Below are 22,444 nucleotides of genomic sequence, written 5' to 3'. Positions count from 1 at the left end.
TTTAATTTATTGGAGTTACACTTACATATATGATATTTTGTCACAGAAAAGTCATTATAGGACTATATTCGAAGACCCGGATATAAAAATATTACTTGTTTAACAAAACATTTAAACATTTATCGCTGGTAAATGAGGAGTCACCTTCATCAAGAATAAAGTACGAACTTTACAATTATAATAGTACGCAACTACATATTTATTAATATTATCATGTTACAATTAATATTATCATACAATGACACCCACGTAGCGACAATAATGATACTTACGTTAACAAATGATTTTATTAAACAAAAACAGTAGTTGGTGTGGGCATTTACGAATACATACGTATAGGTATGACTAATAATTAATTGGTTGACCGATGAATTTATTCGTGTGAACTAACGTCGACAACCTGTTCGATCACGTAAAGAGCAGTCTGTCAGCTGCTGAATTGCAATGAAGACGACGTCGTACATGTACATTTGGGGTTGCGAGGTGGGGCGAGGATGGTAAGCAGGGCGACGAGAGATCTTCAACGGAGGAGAATGCTCCTCTCTCGAACACGAGCGAGCAAGCGAACGAGCGATCTACGCAGAAATCGGGAGAATGGGAAGGGAAGAGCTTCTTAGGCATCTCTTCATATAAATGACGGTGGTGTTTGCGGCACGGAATCATAGATTCGATTTCGTTCAAATCGACAAAGCCGTAAACAAACTGCCAACAATCGTCGTCGTCATCATGCAGTATCTAGTGAGTGATTTGTCTCGTCGATACCGCTGGCGATCTTTTGGATATTGATCGTTTTCCTCCCGCGATCGCGTTCGCTTTTTGTGTTTTCTTCGTTTTTTTAGTTTATTTTTTTTTTATATTTATACGTGCGATAATCGGTGGACGTATTGATAAATGAACAGAACATCTTTTCTCTGCTAAATCGCGATTCCGATTGTGTTGCACAAGGATTGTACGCCAATAACGAAACATCCTATAATTGATGGTATAATTCAAATTGGGAGGATGTAGAACGCGTGGAATTCCTATTTAACCTCTAAATAACGGGTTTATGACTTAAACAAATATTGAGAAATGTGATACCTCGAAATTTTAAGTAACGATAAGAAAAATATACTGCGAATGTGCGAGTTTTTATATATAAATATGTCAAATTACAAAATTAGAATCACAATGACCATGATCGGTATATTTTAGTTTGTAACTTTACAAACGTATTAATGTATAAAAATATATTTTCATATTTAGGATACCTGTCCCTATTACTGTGTCTTTTCCTATTAGTGTGTGATTTTGTATTTAAAGCCATATATATAAAGAAAACTGGCACGAATAAATAAGAAAAGGTACTTTCTTTTTATCAAGTTGAATTATGAATGTATACGATACCAAAGATAATATTTCATTGTTTATAACTATTAAAATAATTTAAATATTTTTTTAAAACATGAGGAATACATGTGGATCTAGTAATACGTATCCACAAACTTGTCCCTATTAGTGTGCCCTGTACTGAAGCTGAGAACGTCGTGTTATGAGTGTATAGTACATTAAAATATATATAACTGAAATAATAATTTATGCAATATTAACTTAAACAATTAGCTTACATTTATTATCTGTGCTGATAACTATATGTTAAAATTAGTCACATGCAGATAAGCACACAAATTTAGAGCACATTAATAAGATCATAATTACTTGAAGAATTCACTTATAGAAATAAAAACATGTTTTTTATTTTTATCAAAAAGGATTATAAAGTATTAATCTTTTTAGATTAACGTAAAAAAATATTTAAGAAAATGAGATAGTTAAAAAATTAATATTGATTTTAAACAGATAAAAAATGTTTAATAATTATTCAGTGATAAGCACAAATTGACTTATTACATTAAACACACATTAATAGAGACAATTATTCTATAAAATAATATGAAATATTTAATTTTTTATAAAATAATGCTTATTATGTTTTGAACAAAATTGAGAAAGCTCAAGAAAATAAATCTAACAATATAAATCATACCAATGCTAACACAAGTTGTGTATTAAAACTATTTATTAAAACCTATATCTATACATATACACGTTTCAACCCTCGGTTTTAGTTCTTATCAGTATAAATATAAATTACGATACAAATTAAATTAAAATCTTCAAAAGAAAAACTCTCCAGAGTATGGGTTAATAATAAACGATATAAAATGTATCGGTCATACTCGGATCCTGAACATCAAATTATCCGATTTGATGCACAGTATAAAAAGCCGAGCGAACCATAAAAACACTGACAAATTATTGAATTGTCAACTTTAATAATTAGCTAGGAAATGAATTGCTAAATCAATGTTAATGGTTCAAATATAAAACGATAGACACATATTTCTTAAATACTATTTTAGAAGTAAATAATAAATGTTATATAAAACATTAAAAAAAATATTTTTTTGTATGTGATGAGTCAAATAAGAATATCATGGTTGCAGATTTTAGCCTTTGCAATCTTCGGCTGCGTCTTTGGACAATTTGGATCGTACCGCGGCTTTCCCAGCCAAAACGCATATAGAGCAACGCCGAGGCCCTATCAACCGCAGCCACAGCCGCAACCACAATATAATACGCAATACACGTATGAAATCTGTATACACAATCAACTAAGCCTTTTTACAATAACATTGTTAAAAAACTAATTGTTAAAAATATATTAGGTACATTATTGTATATATATATTTTTTCACTGAAAAGTTATAAAAAATTAACATAATTTTTAACATTATCTATATAAGATGTTTCAGATCTAAAGCACCATCTGCTAATTCCTAAAGGCAGATTCCTAAAGTTACTGAGACAAAATTGAATATCATAATGTCAAAGCTAAATATTTTTTTAATATATAATAAATATTAAGAATTAGAAATATCAGTAATTGTATATTCACCTACGTAATATTTATATCGATATTAATAAAAGTAACCGTTAGCTTTTACTTTTACGTATAGCACTTTGTGATGTACCTAAACGCGCATATTTTATAGGTACAATAATTTGCTTTAAATGATTATAATTCAAAAACTATTATAGTCTTGATATTTTAATATTAGAATTTTAGTCTCAAAATAACTTTTGGAATCTATCGTTAGCAGATAATGCGTTAGTTCTAAAAGTTAGTTCTGTGTTTCGTCAATTACAAAAGGATTGATGAATCTGAAATAAATAATTGTGCAAATAATAAATTTTGCAAATTTTATATTTCTTAATAAAATGCCGTTAAAATTTATTATTGTATAAAATTTATCTTTAATACTATTGTTTATTACTGTTTCGATTTCTTGGGTTAATTGATGTTTGGTATTGGAATAAACACAAATACAGATCCAAAACTGAAATAGCTCTTGTATTCTAAATGAACAATATTAAATTTATAAATGAAAATTATAAATGAAACCGTTTAGAAATCAAGATTATGCGAAATAGTACAAGGGTTTCGATTTTTTACCGTAGATCAAAGCCGTTCATAGGTATTCGAAGTCAGCACAAGGATACATCGCCCGACGGATCTTACACTTTCAGCTATGAAACCGAAAATGGAATTTCCGTTGCCGAAAGAGGATACCCTCAAGTTGGGCCTCAAGGTCAAACAGAGGTAAAAAGAACATCATCCCGTATTGTTTCGTACATGTTTAACACATCTATTTTAGTTTTACAAAAATTCAGTTATTTGAAAAGTTACGTACAAAAAAGAAACTTGATTCTTTTATAAAGGTGTTATTAAAAATTAAACACACTGAAGGTTTAATTTAATCAAAATTCTATTAATAGTTTCTTTTACAGTTAATTACGTTTGTATAATCGTTTACTAAATATATTTATTATCTTCTCTTATGCTTTAATAATAGTCAACATTAACATAATTATTAACAACTAAATTCAGAGTTATTATTATATATTTAATTTATATTTAAATAAATTTACACTTAAATATATAGAAACTTATTAATGAAACTTATTAAGAATTAATACCTATACAAAAATTTATATAAGAATTTTTATTAAAAACTTATTTTGGAAAAATTTTACGTATATCAGAAAATTTTATTAAATTCCTATATGATTTGTACATTCCAGATGTGACGGATGTTACATCATCTAATAAAAATTAATAATTACTTATGCGTCTTATGTAATATGCAAATTTTATTTCTTCTAGTTTTAATCAGCATTTCTTTTCTTCTTCAATACCTTTAATCAGTTCTGCTATTATTATTTTTAACACGAATTTATTATTTTTAATATTTATTTTAGGCAATTTTGATTATATTTTTATACTGACAAAAATTTTTTGTTCTTTGTTCTTTTAAACAGTTGGTCATTAATTCAGCAGTAAAATCTAATTTCTTAAGAATATAAAAAGTTAGATTTAATTGTTTAATTTTTTCAAATTTATAAGAAACGTTCAAAATATCTCAACAAACCTTATAATCAATTATAAACAAAGTATAAAAAAAATTCTTTCCTAAGCTCTAATTATATTGTATATATTTGTTAATTAACTTATACAGGTGGTTCAAGGCAGTTTTTCGTACCACGCACCCGACGGGACCCCTATTACCATTCAATATACAGCTGATGAAAATGGTTTTCATGCTGAGGGTGCCCATATTCCTACGCCACCCCCCATCCCAGAAGCCATTAGAAGAGCACTCGCGGCAAATCCACCTGGGCCCGATGATGAGAAGTACGACCGGCAACCCTTCCAGCAGAGATTCGGTGGATCAACATACAATGCCAATCGATTTCAAAAATTCTAGTTTTACCATATGATTTGCAAAATCCTTCATGAAGCACCCACAACACAATCTAGCGAACCCTCTGAAAGGATGGTCAGCTAAATATCAATATGTGTGACGGCTTTGAGTCATTTGTTTTCTCCTTTCTAGCGTCTAATGCAAAGTGATACGTGTACATAGGATACAGTGGATAACAAATCAGTATCAATTCTTATATAAAAAAATATAACTGCCGTTATGCAATAAATCAATATATAAATATATTGTTTCTGTCTTCAAATTTTTTCTAGTAATTATACAATTCAGTTCCCCACATCTCCTTACAAATCAATGCAATTAAGGCGTAATAGACTAGAGATTGAAATTGTGATTAGATTGGAATTTAACTAATCAGAATAAAGAAATCGATTAATCTCAAGTTTAGCGAACTTTGCTCTGATTGGTTAAATTCCAATCTAATCTTAATCTCAATTTAATTTTGGTCTAATTACACGTCGTTAAACTTATTCGACGCGTTTTTCCATAAAACAAAAAAATCTGGCAGAAAGAAAGCGTACGTCGCTCTATCCCGTGTATCGAGATATTAATCGTTAAATTTCACGACTATTTAGGTTAAAAAATATGTCACAGATACGCAAAACTGCGACATGCAGGGCAAAAAAAGTGACTTTTTTATTTTCTATTTATTTTGTACCTTTTTGTCGTTTTCTTTTTTACAATTGCGAATTGCGATGCTCTATGCTGATTCCTGCTGAAAAATTTATTTATCGCTTTGTCCAAGTTTTAAATATGACCTACAGTCTAAATATGACCTAAAGCTCTAGATGTACCAAAGTAGTAGCAAAGGTCTTCCATTTGTTACTTATTAATCATACCGTATACCAATAATATTAAGTGCTCATTGGGTTGGATCATAAATGGTGGTTGAAATAGCCAACAGGAAGACTTTGGTATATCTAAAGTTTTATTACAGCTATTTTAATTTAACAGTCAGTAAGTGGAATCTTTGTTATGCGCGTAGTTGTACTTAATGAATGTCAGTCGACATCAGCACAAAACATTTTAAAAAATTAACATATGATTTTTAAGCTGCAGTATTTGGATTTTTTGGGTGTGGATTTTCACACTACGCTAAATTTTGGGTGTGGAGTGCTTCATGATTCCACACTATAGTTACCGGAGCTGGCTATATGAACACGCATTGTCGTCGCTTCTTCACGTACAGTGATTTTTTGAGCATGCATTTATACATATAGTTAATGTTTTCCGTTATCTAGATAAAATTATCTAGATAATCTAGATGAAGAAATGGCTTTATTTTATCTTATTTATCTAGATTATTAAGAATATAAACTATCTTTATCTTATATTTGATTTTAAAAAGTGTTATCTTTTTCAATTTATCTAAGATTGTAGAAGAGCATTGTAAGAAATTTCTATGTAAACAATCAGCCTTCAGTTGTAATAGTGATAAGAATTTTTTTCGCAATATAGACAAAAAAATTGGGATTAATTTGACACCAGTCATTCAAAGCAACATTGAAGTACTTTTATATTTAAAAAATAAATCAAAAGAATTAGATATTCTGAATTTATATTCACACATTAAACACAAATTTTGTTAAAATATAACACGCCCCATCATCAGCGCTAGTAGAATGTCTTTTTAGTTGCGAACAACAAATATTAATTCCACGTAGGAACTGTTTATCAGATGATATATTCGAAAAACTTTTATTTTTAAAAAATAAAGATTTATAAAATATGATAAAGATTTATAAAATATCATTATTTTTAATTATCTAAGTGCAACACTGCATACTTTACTTGTCGGTAAACTTCTCTTTCTCTCTACTATTTAAATTATAATAAGAAAATTTATACATATTTAATTAATTAAAGCAGAGAATATAAATTATATTTTAAAGAAATGTTAATTTGGACTTTTTTTAATTTTTGATGTGACGTGCAGGTTGATTAATCAATAATTATCTTTAATCCACATAAGAAGAATAAAAAAGGTGTAAATTTTGAATCATAAACTATTCTCTGCTTATAATTTAAATTATATATTAAAACATTTTTAATTTATTATTAAATTATTATCATTACCAAGTATGCAAATTTGACCATAACGCAATTGAGAATTCTCAGATGATTTGAAAAACGACAGCTTTGAAGATGCTTTTGATCTACCTGATACAGTAATATACCTTGATGAAGAGAAAATGCCAGTATTACAGGCACATAAGCGTCATTATAAATTGCATCATGTGCAAGAAACGAGTACTTATTCATACTTGAGAGTCCGTCCATAATTTGCCGGAAAACTTGAAAACTAATAAACGTAATTATAGTTGTGATATGCGACTACATCAGGAGACGCTATTGCTTTGTTCATTTATACATATACTTTATACAAGTTTATAGCATCGAGTAAGATATTATCATTTAATGAAAATGTTTTGCTGATGTCAACTGCTCCTCTCAATAAGACTGAGTCGAGAAATTCAGATAACGATTCGAGGCTAAATCCAACTTTTGATTCCAGTTTTTTTTATTGTAACGATTACCAAGTCTGTTCGGATTTCGATCTTTTTCTGTTTCAATTTTCAATAATTATATTATATATCTGCGTCACCACTTATTACTAAAAGAATTGAACCGACACCAAAATTGAAAATTGGATAGCCTCGATTGGGTAACCCATAATCCTAACCATAATTCGCAAGTTCAAATTTTAATCTATAATGTAATTTCGGTCCGAGTCCCTATGAAAGATTGTGATAACGCTTATTAAAATTAAATGTAATTAATGCTATGGTGGATAAAAGCGTAAAAATTTTCGTAAAATTCATGATAAATCAATTTATACCTCGTGAATCGGAGTGATGTACGAAGCGTAAATTTTGCATTATTTTTATGGTCACGAGTGAAAGCGATACATGATATTCACCTCCATTAATGGCTGTCCAAAAATTCGCAACGAAACCAGCTAAAATATTTGAACCTTTCACGCCGCGTATACAATCTTCATAACTTCTTGAGACTTTAATATTCTTCATACCTCTTAAATTTAAATTTGTGAAGCAAAAATGTAATTGCTAAAAGAAATGTTATATGTTACTATAAATTTTTTATTTACAGGATGTCCGGTAAGTTTTGACACATATGTAGTACATGAGTAAATAAAACGCTCGGACTAAGTCAAAAAGTCTTCTCTTAGGTAAAAAATCTTACATAAATCAAGTGCATTTATAACACGTTATATTTATATATCTGTAAAATTGTGGACACGGCTCTCTCTCTCTCTCTTATATGAACAAAAATTAATTCCTCTACAAAAAATTCTATTATATTAATTGGAATAGCTTTTTGAAATAAAAGAATATACAAGATACCATACTAGCGACACGCTTATTTATTAGAAGTTTGTCATTTACGTGCTACCGTATAGCTACATGTATACGTCAGTACATGCAAGACATTCTTCTAGCATTAAGAGAATTGCAATCCTAAATCTAGCACTTTATGATTATACAAAATTTCTTTATTTTGTAAAGTATTTTCTTGAGATCGTATATAAATGGAAAATCCTCTGACACTAACACGCGGAGCCGGTAAATGGTAAAATTTTTTTTGGATATAATTTCTAAATATTGTCGTATAAGCGGCTAAAATCGACACATATATAATAACAACAATGATGAGCTGGATATCCGCGGTTATTATTTGATTTCCGGCAATAACATACGCAGCCAAAATTTTATATTAACGTACATCATGATATGAATATCATGAAAACTTTTATTATCACTGATATATTTTTTAGAAATATATTACCAAATATTTGGCAAATATTCGGTATCCGGCCGCACATAATTTCTGGTGCTTGTCTAAAAACAACTTTAAGGTCGGTATTCATAGTCGGTTCTTATTTCAAAACTGTCTTAAGTAATGTCTTAAGATGCTAAAGCGGCCCTCTGATTGGTTCGTAACTCTTCAAGACTGAACTTAAGACGGTCTTGAATATAAGAACTGACTATGAATACCGGCCTAAGATATCTTTTAAGAGTTCTTAATAAAATAATTAAAAAATGTTTTTTTAAAGAATTCCTACAAATATGTTAAAGTTGTTTTATGAGTCGATTTTAGATATTCTATTTACTGGGTAATTAAAAAATAATTGCGAAAATTGCAAAATAGTACAGAACTTTTTCATTCAGTTCAGTCCGCTCTACCTGCTCACGAGCACTTCTTTAAAGTGTACCAGACACATTATAAATATATAAAATAAATTATATATTATATATATTCGAGTATATATTAGATTATATTATTCTATATATATTTGTACAAATAATAATAATAAGTAGTTTATCATATAATTGTAATGTAATAGAATATAAAATATGTAGATTTCATCAAATTATATTTTTTGCGCAAGTCTTTTACGTTGCAATTTGTTTGTCCAACATATTTAATTTATTGCAGCTTCTGACAGTATTTTTCATCGAGGCATGAAAAATCAAGACGAATTTTTAAAAAATCAATAAAACATTCCATTAAATTTTATACTTCCTCTCAATTGATATATTTATAATTTATTTTTTTACATAATATACAATATATAAAAATTCTATCATACCGATTGAAAGAAAATATAAAATTTGTTGGAATTTTTGTTGTTATTGATTTATTTCTGTGAAAAAATTTGTGTTGATTTTTTATGCCTCTATAAAAAATTCTGTCGAAAACTGCAATGGACTAGTCAAAAACAAATTACAGCGTAAAAGACGCGATAACGAGGTCACAGTTATAGGTACCCTGACCTCTCTAATATGCAACATGAAAGGATGAGAGAATGTATATATAAGTTTGTAGTTGAAGTTCGCATGCATCACGCCTGCAGCGAACGCTTGTACAAAAGTGCATTTCTTGCATATACCGAATATATTATATAAATATAAGCTAATTGCTATTACATATCATATATGTACATATGCACACATATACATATAATTACATAATACGATATTACAATGTACAATACAGTTTAAAAATTTATGGATTTTTAGCGATGATAAATCTATAAAAATTAGAAACTCACGGTCAAAAAGGATTTATATTTCTTCATCTCATGTGTCATTACTTCATTAACAAATATATAGAACTTTTTTAGGTATATCTTAAACTTCTATCTATCTCTTATTCTCTCTGTTCGAAGGCTCTATACTTTTTACAATGGATATTTTATAAATTCTTATTTAACTTTCTAAGTATGAAAAAAATGTTTTTAATGGACTAAAGAAGAAAGATAGAAAAAAGAAGAAACTAAAATCGATTGAAATGCACAAATGTATCCTCAAATGAATCATAGCGATCAAATAGGGTGGGACGGGTACAGGTGAAAGTGTTGTACGCATATCTCGGCTTCTCTTTCGTTACTTTGCATTCTTTCACGCATCATCCCGGTCAAGGATTCTCCGTCCGGTGCATGCAACGCGACTTGGGCGGTTCTGCACTTCCTTCGAAAGATTCAGTAGAATCGATCGTCATACGAGACGCAGAGATGTGAAAGTGATTAAATGGAGGAGACGAAGAAAGAGAGAGGGAGAAGGAAGAAAAGAGAAAATAAATGCAAAGAACGAGAAGAAATATAAAGCGCATGTATACATCTAGCAAACGTGAACATTCGTGTTTGCATTTGTGAGCAGATTATTCTATTTCTTGATTGTACCGAATACTATAGATGCTTGAATTAATTCTTGCTATTGATTAATAGAGATCAGTATAGTTGTTCTACTTCAACATGGATGAAAGTGTTGAATTATTTACAATTAATTTATATTTAATATTGTATATGTATAATTATAATCAATATCTATGCAGACGGTAATATATGTGTTTCCGAAATTACATGATCGTGAAGATACTGATAAATTTGCATTATTCTACAAAATATAATTATTATGGTTATAAACTGTAATAATTAAAATTATAAACATTAAGCCACACACACCATACAAATAATAATTTATTTTAAATATAATATAATAAAAAATAAAAAATGCTACTTGATATTAAGAGCGCGTTATGTTATTTGATTGTTTATTTTGACGAAAGACGTAAAGCATGGATCCTGCGCCTTCATGTATAAAATTGTTCGATAGAAATGAGAAAAAATAGGATATGAAAATAGCCAATTTCTATCTCTATTTCTATTAAATCAATCACAATATATATATTATTAGAAACAGAAGGAGATAGTCCTGCTTAAAATTTTCTATAAAAAACTATAGGAACATATAGAGTTTGTATAGGTATTTATAGTTTTTAATAGTTTCTATAGAACGCACGAGAGCGACTATAGAAGCTCTACAGTTATCAATAAGATTCTATGAGTATAATAATAGAAAACTATTGCGGATTGGGATTTACCGATTCAAAACGCTCATTAAAAACTATAGAATTTTCTTAATAGTTTTCTATAGAAAATTTTAAGCAGGGAGGCCACTTTCAAGCTCTCTCTCATCTCTCTCATTTTTGTTGTTTGATATATCTAGATTATTTGGATAGATGTTTTTATGTCATAGTATATACTTTAAATTAAGTTACACGAATTAATTTAAAGTTAATTGCTGTAGATTATAAAATGTAGTCAATTCATTCATATTTATCATTTAATTAAACAAAATATTCTTACATTATATTTTATTTGAAATACATGTTATTATAAATATCTATATAAATCATTTTCAATATTTGTTATTTTTGTAAAGTTGGAATCGCATTATGACAATTTATTTCTTAAATAGTTTGTAAACATGATATTTTCAAAATAATTGTTACAAATTCTGTAATAACATTTATACAATAGGTACGTTTTAGACATAAAATCTTCTCGAAGATATTCATTGCTTTGATCTAAAAAATATAATTTATTATTATAATGTAAAAATATTATCTTATTTCACACAAAATAACGTTTGAAATTGCGCGAATAATATATCTTTTCGCTGAATATTCCGACAGTCGATATCGTTACAGTGTCGTGTCATGCAGATAATTTCATATGAAATATATTTCATAAGTGCGCAACGCACATAACGATATCGATATTGTTGTTAAGAATTACAGAATAAGGCCATAGATGTCGCTACTGAAGTTTTTTCTGATTTTGCTTGTAATCAGGAGGAACGTAACCTCAAACTCCTCAAAGAATCCTAGCTGTCACCGTCGAGTGCTTCAAGCGGGTTGAAAATCGCATCACTGATGCCGGATTATCTGGACATGCGGAAGGTTAAAAACGAAGAGGAGAAAGAAGAGAAGGAGATAAAATGTGAGTTTTATTTCATGACTCTTATTGCCCATCTCTTGTCATAATTTCTATTTCCTAAAAACTGTCTCCTAAATTTTCAGCACTGGATGAAGGTGACATCGCTTTGTTGAAGACTTATGTGAGTCAATCATTGTTACGTTATTATTAAAAGAGAAATTGAAAATCAAAATACAGAAATGAATTACTCTATATGAATGCCTATCTAGAATTCTTGTAAATTTTTGTTTAATTAGGGCCAAGGACAATATACGAAGAGTATTAAGGGTGTTGAGGAGGATATCCAAACAATTATCAAACGTGTAAATGAATTAACTGGGATCAAAGAATCTGATACTGGTCTAGCACCACCAGCACTTTGGGACTTAGCAGCTGACAAACAAACTTTACAAAATGAACAACCTCTGCAAGTAGCACGCTGTACCAAAATCATAAATGCAGATTCTGACGATCCAAAGTATATAATAAATGTAAAGCAGTTCGCAAAGTTTGTAGTTGACTTGGCAGATTCTGTAGCACCAACAGATATAGAAGAAGGTATGAGGGTAGGAGTAGATCGCAACAAGTATCAAATTCATATTCCTCTGCCATCCAAAATTGATCCTACCGTAACAATGATGCAAGTGGAAGAGAAGCCTGATGTTACGTATAGCGATGTTGGTGGCTGCAAAGAGCAAATTGAAAAATTGAGAGAAGTTGTTGAAACGCCACTATTACATGTTTGTTTATAACCCTATTAATATAGCCCTAGTTTACATCAAGCTCTTGTTATGATTATTAACTAATAACTTTCTGTTGAATTATCTTAATTTTTAGGGTGATACATGTAAACATATACATGATATGTGCATTTAATCATTTTAATGCATAATGTACTAATTTAGGACATTATTCTTTAAATAAATTGCTGAATTTAAGATAATTTGATAGAAAGTTACTAGTTAAAATGTATAATTGAATGCTTGGTGTAAAAAGGGATCATATGATATAATCATATATTACATTTGTTAACAAAGTACAACTTGTATTAATTACAGCCAGAGAAATTTGTCAATCTTGGTATTGAACCACCAAAAGGTGTTTTATTGTTTGGACCTCCAGGCACAGGAAAGACTTTATGTGCTAGAGCGGTAGCTAACAGAACAGATGCCTGTTTCATTCGTGTCATTGGTTCAGAATTAGTTCAGAAATATGTTGGTGAGGTATGTCAGATGTTTAAAAGAATACTGTTATAGCAGTTATAAGTAATAACTAAACAAAAAAACAAACATTTTTTTCGAATGTTTTAACTCTTTTTGAGTTATCATCAGCGAATATTTAGATATAATTATGTAATTTTCGTCAGTTTATCAAAGATAAGTCACTCACAGATTACCAAAAACTTTCAAGTATCAAATGTCTTTTAACAAATACATTGAGTGATTACGTAAAGTTTTATATTGAACTGAAAACAGACTTACCTTTAGGAAATTGAAATTGTTAGCAGCTTGGAAGACAATTACTTTATTAATATTGAAACATGTGCAAATCAATAAATCTTATTAAAAGAATTTGTCAGAAATGTTTATGTGATATAATAATATGTTTATACCATAACATCTCTGAGGTGTCTAAGTGTGTCTGAGGTACTGTGTCACACAAGTGTAGTCAAGATATTAAAAGGATGTCTATTGTAAAATTAAAAAAAAACTTTCGTTCTATCAGATTAAATTGAATGAATTGTAAAAATTATTATTATATTCATTATTATACTGTGCATTGCGAACTGCGCTGTACACTCTTTAGCTCGTTTTTTTTACTTAGTTATATAGCCCAGTGGCTATATGTATAGCTGAGTGACTATTGTATTGTCCTTGGTATATCTATCATTTATTTAGTTATAAATAAGCAAGAATTTATATGAATGACGTATACACAATTCTTTTGTAGGGTGCTAGAATGGTAAGAGAACTATTCGAAATGGCACGAAGTAAAAAGGCATGTTTAATTTTCTTCGATGAAATCGATGCCATTGGCGGTGCTCGTTTTGATGATGGTGCTGGTGGTGATAATGAAGTACAACGTACTATGTTGGAGTTAATAAATCAACTAGATGGGTAAATTGTCTCGTTTATCTATCCTTAAAAAAGTTGTCGTCTAATCTCAGTTTTTTTTTTTTTAGATTTGATCCGCGAGGCAATATAAAAGTTTTAATGGCGACAAATAGGCCAGATACGTTGGATCCCGCATTAATGCGACCGGGTCGTTTGGACAGAAAGATAGAATTTGGTTTGCCAGATCTTGAGGGACGCACGCACATTTTCAAGATTCACGCACGTTCGATGAGCGTCGAAAGGGACATCAGGTTTGAATTGCTCGCTCGTTTATGTCCTAATAGTACAGGCGCTGAAATACGATCGGTCTGTACCGAAGCTGGTATGTTTGCGATCCGTGCACGACGTAAAGTTGCAACGGAGAAGGATTTTCTCGAGGCAGTTAATAAGGTCATTAAATCATACGCCAAATTTTCTGCAACACCAAAGTATATGACTTACAATTAGAACTCATTCGCAAAATATTTAAATTTTGCGTTCAGTAAGTTATCAACAAGTCATATAAATGTTACAATTATTTTTATCGCTGTATCTATTGAATTAATTAAGAAACAATTTTATTCTCAAGTAGAATATAATAAATGTTTTCTAATACAATGTTTCTAAGAGTTATCTGTTGCCATAGTTTCAATGACTTATTTTTTTTATGCATATAGATTTTCGAATCTCAATTTAATAGATCCATCAGGTTTATTGATTAATAACGAAATCGAATCAAGAGATTCTCCACACCATGTAAACCGTAGATTTCTGCAGATCTAGAAAGAACTCATTGATTATATGATTGTGCACTATAATATGTATGTTATGAAGAATGGTATATAGTTCTTATATGACACATACCCGGAGTAAGATAACTTGCAAATTTTGTTCAGCGAATCGTCTTGCGATACACGATCGCGGACCATAGCCAAAAGGCAATACAGTATACGGATTGACAAACTTTTCTCTCCACTTGTTTACTCCGTCATTATTATCACGCAACCATCTCTCTGATCTGAATAAATTTGGTTCGTCGAAATACTCGGGAAGTCGACCAATCACTTGATTTTGTGTCACAATCACAGTCTGAAACGTTTCAATAAGATTTTCTCTTAAAGAAACTGTCATTTACGTCATTATTTTTAAAAATAATAAAATATTTATTAGTATACAAAAATACACTACTCCTTTAGGAACGTGATATCCGCTCAGGACTACATCAGTTTGCAGGATACGACCTATTCCTACAGAGAGAGGATTTAACCTGAAAGTTTCTTTTAATACAGCTTTAGTATATTTAGCATTCCTTATAATTTCTGCCGTTATAGGTGATGTAGGATCCTTTAACAAATTTGTAGCTTCTAATCTTAATTTTTCTTGGATACTTGCATTTCTTGCAAGATGATACAAGACGAACGACATGCTGTATGTCGTCTAAAATAATATAAAATTCGTGCATAAGTCAATAAAAAAAAAATCGGACTAAGTTTATAAAAATTTGAATGTTTATCTAATTTATAAGTTCTATTGAAAACTTACAGTATCTACACCAGCGAGCAACATATCAATTCTTTGAGCCAGTTCTATTCTTTGATATCTAAATTTTCATTTTTTAAATATTCATCAAGAAGAGATTGTTTTCTATACATTAATCCATTTCGATTTCTCTGAGTAAGCATTTCCAACGCTATTCTGTGTGTATTCGAAAAAGTTATAAATTAGAATTGCATAAATTGTGAATAAAGTTTCAATAGAGATTTATGTCATTGACATCCTTCCATAAATAATGCAAAGATTTTTTGTATAAAAATGATAAACATTAAAAAAAAGAAAAATTAAAATAAATTTGTTAATTATCTTATAGTTTATTAAATTTTGAATAAATTTAGAGAAGTGATTTACATATATAAAGAAAATTAATATTTAAACCAACAATTATTTTATAAAATATTATTGTATATTTAAAAAATTTACAATTATATGTATATTTTTACAATTATATTTAACAAATATATTTTTAAGTAAAAATTGTCTCTCTGTAAAAAATTAAATAAAATTGAGCTTCTGCGGTTGCTACTTTTTAGAAATCAAATATGTATAATACATACAAACTGTATTTCTGAATTGGTACTGATAGTTTGTATGTACACATACATACGTAAGGTTTATTTTTTATTTGTATACTCTTTAATTAGGTGCACACTAAAGTTCCTATATAGAGACTCTATCCTTATCGACATGTCACTTAAAAATTACTGTGATGCAAATGTTTTAAATGGTCGTTTGGTATATGCTTGCACAGACTCAAAAAACGAGCATACTTGGATTTTTCAAACTTCATTAGTAAGTACTTTTCAATTGTTTGTGAGTGATATTCTATCTTTATAAATGAATTATTTTACGTTAATCGATGTATTGAAATATCTTGAGAATTATAAAAATACAGAAAAGTCTTTTAGACAAAAGTTGTTCAGTTGTTAGGGAAAAAGAATATGATGATCTTGAGAAGATGTCTTTAAGGTCGAGGTTATCTAAAATTTTTTTAATTGAAACTTGGATGTTTTATTTCATATTTATATGTATATAGTTGATTTAAAAATCTCTCTCTCTCTCTCTCTCTCTCTCTCTCTCTCTCTCTCTCTAAAACATAATAAAATATGTTTTATTAAATACGAGCATTACTTTACAAGTTATGAGGATTAAAAGTTAATAAATCAATGTTGAAGTGTCCCATTTGATCATGTTAATATTGGCTGCATTCAGAAAAAGCAGCTTTGCAACTGTTGTAAAATTCTTGAATATGATTAGTTTATACATTTAGATCGAATAAAGTAAGGACAAGACCAATCATATTAAAGAATTTCACAACAGTTGCAAAGTTGCTTTCTTTGCTTTGTCAATGCTGAACGCAACATTGATAATCGTTGCGTAATTATTGTTTAGCTTTAGCCCATTGACAAAACAATACACTCTGCCGTATGTCATTTGAAGTTAAAGCCTGCGTCAGTGTAATATATAATTTAATAGTATACTAGATGATATTATACTTTGTTTTTCTCTTCTTTTTTAAGAATTCTTACATTCGTTCTCTGAGGTAAACTTGCTTATATCTTGTTATTTGGCAACTGCTAATATGAGAGTTAATGTGAACCGCGCTAAGAGAGAGAGAGAGAGAGAGGTAATAAAAACACGCATATTTGTGTAATCATATTTACGATTTGCGCGGTGACAGGATAACTTATCCTATTTATAAAGCCTGTATTCTGTAACTCCATAACGACGATTGTTAAGTAAGTTTATCAATATTAATAAAAAATCGTATTCTGTAACTCAACGAAAACTACAAAAACTATAATTAAAAGTGTCAGTAAGATATAAAATTGTGTCACTATATATAAGGAGTATAGGACCCTCTGATAAATGTTTTTGACATTATATCGATATCTTAAATCACAGTGATATGCGTGCATTAGTCACAATGCGTCTTTTATTAGAAGTTCTAATCAAAATATATCTAATATTTCTAGTTTCTCTTATACAAAAGAAATATATTTTGAAATATATTTAAGAGGTAATTTTAGAAAATGCAATAAAAATAAAAAGATAACATAAAAGTTAGTGTATCATATATTATTTAATTTTTTTTGGAATATAAGTTACACGAATTAATTTACTGTTGCTGTAGATTAAAATGTAGTCAATTCATTTATATTTTATCTTTGAATTAAACAAAATGCTCTTACATTATATTTCATTTGAAATACATGTTATATATAAATATATCTATAATATAAAATGATATACTAACTTAAATGTTTTGATCATTTTCAATATTTGTTATTTTTAAAGTTGGAATCGCATTATGACAATTTATTTTTAAATAGTTTGTAAACATGATTTTTTCAAAATAATTGTTACAAATTCTGTAATAACATTTATGCAATAAGTACGTTTTACACATAAAATCTTCTCGAAGATATTTATGAAGAGGAAAATATTTATCACTATACTGCTTTAATATTATTTTATATATATATATATATATATATATATATATATATATTTCACAAAATTACGTTTGAAACTGCGCGAATAATATATTTTTTCGCTGAATATTCCGACAGTTGATATCGTTACAGTGTCGTGTGATGCAGATATTTCTTATGAAAAACCAGAGACATTTCATAAGTTGCACAACGCACATAACGATATCGATATTGTTGTTAAGATTACAGAATAAGGCCATAGATGTCGCTACTGAAGTTCTTTTGTGATTTTGCTTGTAATCAGAAAGAACGTAACCTCAAAGAATCCTAAAGATCAAAACAACAGAACTGTTAACTTCGGTAAGAACGAACGTTTGACGATTAAAGTGAGCAATTAAGACAACTTAACATGCCGGATCATCTAGGAGAAGATATGCGGAAGGTAAAGAACGAAGAGGAGAAAGAAGAAAAGGAGATAAAATGTGAGTTTTATTTCATGACTCTTATTGCCCATCTCTTGCCATAATTTCTATTTCCTAAAAACTTTCTCCTAAATTTTCCAGCACTGGATGAAGGCGACATCGCTTTGTTAAAGACTTATGTGAGTCAATCATTGTTACGTTATTATTAAAAGAGAAATTGAAAATCAAAATACAGAAATGAATTACTCTATATGAATGCCTATCTAGAATTCTTGTAAATTTTTGTTTTAATTAGGGCCAAGGACAATATACGAAGAGTATTAAGACTGTTGAGGAGGATATCCAAACAATTATCAAACGTGTAAATGAATTAACTGGGATCAAAGAATCTGATACTGGTCTAGCACCACCAGCACTTTGGGACTTAGCAGCTGACAAACAAACTTTACAAAATGAACAACCTCTGCAAGTAGCACGCTGTACCAAAATCATAAATGCAGATTCTGACGATCCAAAGTATATAATAAATGTAAAGCAGTTCGCAAAGTTTGTAGTTGACTTGGCAGATTCTGTAGCACCAACAGATATAGAAGAAGGTATGAGGGTAGGAGTAGATCGCAACAAGTATCAAATTCATATTCCTCTGCCATCCAAAATTGATCCTACCGTAACAATGATGCAAGTGGAAGAGAAGCCTGATGTTACGTATAGCGATGTTGGTGGCTGCAAAGAGCAAATTGAAAAATTGAGAGAAGTTGTTGAAACGCCACTATTACATGTCTGTTTATAACTTTATTAATATAGCCCTAGTTTACATCAAGCACTTGTTATGATTATTAACTAATAACTTTCTGTTGAATTATCTTAATTTTGGGGTGATACATGTAAACATATACATGATATGTGCATTTAATCATTTCAATGCATAATGTACTAATTTAGGACATTATTCTTTAAATAAATTGCTGAATTTAAGATAATTTGATAAAAAGTTATTTTATTTAAGTTAATATGTATAATTGAATGCTTGGTATAAAAGGGGATCATATGATATAGTCATATATTACATTTGTTAACAAAGTATAATTATATTAATTACAGCCAGAGAAATTTGTCAATCTTGGTATTGAACCACCAAAAGGTGTTTTATTGTTTGGACCTCCAGGCACAGGAAAGACTTTATGTGCTAGAGCGGTAGCTAACAGAACAGATGCCTGTTTCATTCGTGTCATTGGTTCAGAATTAGTTCAGAAATATGTTGGTGAGGTATGTCAGATGTTTAAAAGAATACTGTTATAGCAGTTATAGGTAATAACTAAACGAAGAAAACATTTTTTTCGAATGTTTCAACTCTTTTTGAGTTATCATCAGCGAATATTTGGATATAATTATGTAATTCTCATCAGTTTATTAAAGATAAGTCACTCACAGATTACCAAACTTTCAAATATCAAATGTCTTTTAATAAATACATTGAGTGATTACGTAAAGTTTTATATTGAACTGAAAATAGACTTACCTTTAGGAAATTGAAATTGTTAGCAATTTGGAAGACAGTTACTTTATTAATATTGAAACATGTGCAAATCAATAAATCTTACTAAAATAATTTGTCAGAAATGTTTATGATACATTAATATGTTTATACCGTAACATCTCTGAGGTGTCTAAGTGTGTCTGAGGTACTGTGTCACACAAGTGTAGTCAAGATATTAAAAGGACGTCTATTGTAAAATTAAAAAAAAACTTTTGTTCTATCACATTAAATTGAATGAATTGTAAAAATTCGTTATTATATTGTGCATTGCGAACTGCGCTGTACTCTCTTTAGCCCGTTTTTTTTACTTAGTTATATAGCCAGTAGCCACTGAGTGACTATTATATTGTCCTTGGTATATTTATCATTTATTTAGTTATAAATAAGCAAGTATTTATATGAATGACGTATACACAATTCTTTTGCAGGGTGCTAGAATGGTAAGAGAACTGTTCGAAATGGCACGAAGTAAAAAGGCATGTTTAATTTTCTTCGATGAAATCGATGCCATTGGCGGTGCTCGTTTTGATGATGGTGCTGGTGGTGATAATGAAGTACAACGTACTATGTTGGAGTTAATAAATCAACTAGATGGGTAAATTGTCTCGTTTATCTATCCTTAAAAAAGTTGTCGTCTAATCTCAGTTTTTTTTTTTTTATAGATTTGATCCGCGTGGCAATATAAAAGTTTTAATGGCGACAAATAGGCCGGATACGTTGGATCCCGCCTTAATGCGACCGGGTCGTTTGGACAGAAAGATAGAATTTGGTTTGCCAGATCTTGAGGGACGCACGCACATTTTCAAGATTCACGCACGTTCGATGAGCGTCGAAAGGGACATCAGGTTTGAATTGCTCGCTCGTTTATGTCCTAATAGTACAGGCGCTGAAATACGATCGGTCTGTACCGAAGCTGGTATGTTTGCGATCCGTGCACGACGTAAAGTTGCAACGGAGAAGGATTTTCTCGAGGCAGTTAATAAGGTTATTAAATCATACGCCAAATTTTCTGCAACACCAAAGTATATGACCTACAATTAGAATTCATTCGCAAAATATTTAAATTTTGCGTTCAGTAAGTTATCAGCAAGTCATATAAATCTTATAATTATTTTTATCGCTGTATGTATTGAATTAATTAAGAAACAATTTTATTCTCAAGTAGAATATAATAAACGTTTTCTAATACAATGTTTCTAAGAGTTATCTATTGCCATAGTCTCAATGACTTATTTTTTTTATGCATGTAGATTTTCGAATCTCAATTTAATAGGTCCGTCAGGTTTATTGATTAACAACGAAATCGAATCAAGAGATTCTCCACACCATGTAAACCGTAGATTTCTGCAGATCTAGAAAGAACTCATTGATTATATGATTGTGCATTATAATATGTATGTTATGAAGGATGGTATATAGTTCTTATATGACACATACCCGGAGTAAGATAACTTGCAAATTTTGTTCAGCGAATCGTCTTGCGATACACGATCGTGGACCATAGCCAAAAGGCAATACAGTATACGGATTGACAAACTTTTCTCTCCACTTGTTTACTCCGTCATTATTATCACGTAACCATCTCTCTGGTCTGAATAAATTTGGTTCGTCGAAATACTCGGGAAGTCGACCAATCACTTGATTTTGTGTCACAATCACAGTCTGAAACGTTTCAATAAGATTTTCTCTTAAAGAAACTGTCATTTACGTCACTATTTTTAAAAATAATAAAATATTTATTAGTATACAAAAATACACTACTCCTTTAGGAACGTGATATCCGCTCAGGACTACATCAGTTTGCAGGATACGACCTATTCCTACAGAGAGAGGATTTAACCTGAAAGTTTCTTTTAATACAGCTTTAGTATATTTAGCATTCCTTATAATTTCTGCCGTTATAGGTGATGTAGGATCCTTTAACAAATTTGTAGCTTCTAATCTTAATTTTTCTTGGATACTTGCATTTCTTGCAAGATGATACAAGACGAACGACATGCTGTATGTCGTCTAAAATAATATAAAATTCGTGCATAAGTCAATAAAAAAAAAATCGGACTAAGTTTATAAAAATTTGAATGTTTATCTAATTTATAAGGTCTATTGATAACTTACAGTATCTACACCAGCGAGCAACATATCAACTGCCAGTTCTACGATATCTTTGATATCTAAATTTTCATTTTTTAAATATTCATCAAGAAGAGATTGTTTTCTATACATTAATCCATTTCGATTTCTCTGAGTAAGCATTTCCAACGCTATTCTGTGTGTATTCGAAAAAGTTATAAATTAGAA

General features: G+C 29.7%; 5 protein-coding genes across 5 annotated transcripts in view; 3 read left to right on the top strand and 2 right to left on the bottom strand.

Moving 5' to 3' along the window:
- Positions 1 to 633: 633 nt before the first annotated feature.
- LOC108771813 (endocuticle structural glycoprotein SgAbd-2) lies at positions 634 to 5,016 on the top strand. The gene is made up of 4 exons (XM_018537183.1): positions 634 to 738; positions 2,487 to 2,629; positions 3,502 to 3,643; positions 4,560 to 5,016. Exons 1-4 carry the CDS (start codon positions 634 to 636, stop codon positions 4,806 to 4,808), a joined length of 639 nt encoding a protein of 212 aa, XP_018392685.1. The 3' UTR covers positions 4,809 to 5,016.
- A 6,997-nt stretch (positions 5,017 to 12,013) lies between these two features.
- LOC108772050 (26S protease regulatory subunit 7) lies at positions 12,014 to 14,742 on the top strand. Its single transcript, XM_018537502.1, has 6 exons — positions 12,014 to 12,129; positions 12,210 to 12,247; positions 12,363 to 12,845; positions 13,164 to 13,328; positions 14,056 to 14,222; positions 14,288 to 14,742. Exons 1-6 carry the CDS (start codon positions 12,063 to 12,065, stop codon positions 14,664 to 14,666), a joined length of 1,299 nt encoding a protein of 432 aa, XP_018393004.1. The 5' UTR covers positions 12,014 to 12,062; the 3' UTR covers positions 14,667 to 14,742.
- Positions 14,743 to 14,863: 121 nt separating this feature from the next.
- Positions 14,864 to 15,764, bottom strand: LOC108783605 (cytochrome P450 302a1, mitochondrial-like). The gene is made up of 4 exons (XM_018552209.1): positions 15,741 to 15,764; positions 15,387 to 15,635; positions 15,063 to 15,287; positions 14,864 to 14,977 (listed from the first exon to the last, which is right to left on the bottom strand). The coding sequence occupies exons 1-4, from the start codon at positions 15,762 to 15,764 to the stop codon at positions 14,864 to 14,866; spliced, it is 612 nt and encodes a 203-aa protein (XP_018407711.1).
- A 2,684-nt stretch (positions 15,765 to 18,448) lies between these two features.
- On the top strand, positions 18,449 to 21,263 carry Rpt1 (26S proteasome regulatory subunit Rpt1). Its single transcript, XM_018537491.1, has 6 exons — positions 18,449 to 18,669; positions 18,751 to 18,788; positions 18,905 to 19,387; positions 19,711 to 19,875; positions 20,575 to 20,741; positions 20,809 to 21,263. The coding sequence occupies exons 1-6, from the start codon at positions 18,597 to 18,599 to the stop codon at positions 21,185 to 21,187; spliced, it is 1,305 nt and encodes a 434-aa protein (XP_018392993.1). The 5' UTR covers positions 18,449 to 18,596; the 3' UTR covers positions 21,188 to 21,263.
- Positions 21,264 to 21,269: 6 nt separating this feature from the next.
- The window catches only part of dib (Cytochrome P450 302a1, mitochondrial), a 7,326-nt gene continuing 6,151 nt past the window's right edge, over positions 21,270 to 22,444 (bottom strand). Inside the window, exons 5-8 of the mRNA XM_018537516.1 lie at positions 22,262 to 22,412; positions 21,908 to 22,156; positions 21,584 to 21,808; positions 21,270 to 21,498 (exon numbers count right to left, since the gene is read on the bottom strand). Of these exons, the coding sequence (XP_018393018.1) occupies positions 21,385 to 21,498; positions 21,584 to 21,808; positions 21,908 to 22,156; positions 22,262 to 22,412 (739 nt within the window). The 3' untranslated portion in view covers positions 21,270 to 21,384. The remainder of the gene's footprint in view (positions 21,499 to 21,583; positions 21,809 to 21,907; positions 22,157 to 22,261; positions 22,413 to 22,444) is intronic.

The sequence above is a fragment of the Cyphomyrmex costatus genome, unplaced genomic scaffold, assembly GCF_001594065.2.
Source record: "Cyphomyrmex costatus isolate MS0001 unplaced genomic scaffold, Ccosl1.0 scaffold100, whole genome shotgun sequence".
In the NCBI taxonomy this organism is placed as follows: Eukaryota; Metazoa; Arthropoda; class Insecta; order Hymenoptera; family Formicidae; genus Cyphomyrmex; species Cyphomyrmex costatus.
Note: the sequence above shows the minus strand (reverse complement) of the source record. Positions and strands in the feature narration are given on the sequence as shown.

What these genes read in the sequence shown, in the direction of transcription:
- Rpt1 (XM_018537491.1), top strand. Translation starts at nt 18,597, where the DNA reads ATGCCGGATCATCTAGGAGAAGATATGCGGAAGGTAAAGAACGAAGAG. An exon ending in TCGCTTTGTTAAAGACTTAT is followed by an intron (nt 18,789 to 18,904) that starts GTGAGTCAATCA and finishes TGTTTTAATTAG; the next exon opens with GGCCAAGGACAATATACGAA. An exon ending in TTCAGAAATATGTTGGTGAG is followed by an intron (nt 19,876 to 20,574) that starts GTATGTCAGATG and finishes ATTCTTTTGCAG; the next exon opens with GGTGCTAGAATGGTAAGAGA.
- LOC108772050 (XM_018537502.1), top strand. Translation starts at nt 12,063, where the DNA reads ATGCCGGATTATCTGGACATGCGGAAGGTTAAAAACGAAGAGGAGAAA. An exon ending in TTGAAACGCCACTATTACAT is followed by an intron (nt 12,846 to 13,163) that starts GTTTGTTTATAA and finishes TATTAATTACAG; the next exon opens with CCAGAGAAATTTGTCAATCT. An exon ending in TTAATAAATCAACTAGATGG is followed by an intron (nt 14,223 to 14,287) that starts GTAAATTGTCTC and finishes TTTTTTTTTTAG; the next exon opens with ATTTGATCCGCGAGGCAATA.
- LOC108783605 (XM_018552209.1), bottom strand. Translation starts at nt 15,764, where the DNA reads ATGTTGCTCGCTGGTGTAGATACT. An exon ending in GATATCACGTTCCTAAAGGA is followed by an intron (nt 15,288 to 15,386) that starts GTAGTGTATTTT and finishes GAAACGTTTCAG; the next exon opens with ACTGTGATTGTGACACAAAA. An exon ending in TGCAAGTTATCTTACTCCGG is followed by an intron (nt 14,978 to 15,062) that starts GTATGTGTCATA and finishes AGTTCTTTCTAG; the next exon opens with ATCTGCAGAAATCTACGGTT.
- LOC108771813 (XM_018537183.1), top strand. Translation starts at nt 634, where the DNA reads ATGACGGTGGTGTTTGCGGCACGGAATCATAGATTCGATTTCGTTCAA. An exon ending in TCGTCATCATGCAGTATCTA is followed by an intron (nt 739 to 2,486) that starts GTGAGTGATTTG and finishes TCATGGTTGCAG; the next exon opens with ATTTTAGCCTTTGCAATCTT. An exon ending in GGCCTCAAGGTCAAACAGAG is followed by an intron (nt 3,644 to 4,559) that starts GTAAAAAGAACA and finishes TAACTTATACAG; the next exon opens with GTGGTTCAAGGCAGTTTTTC.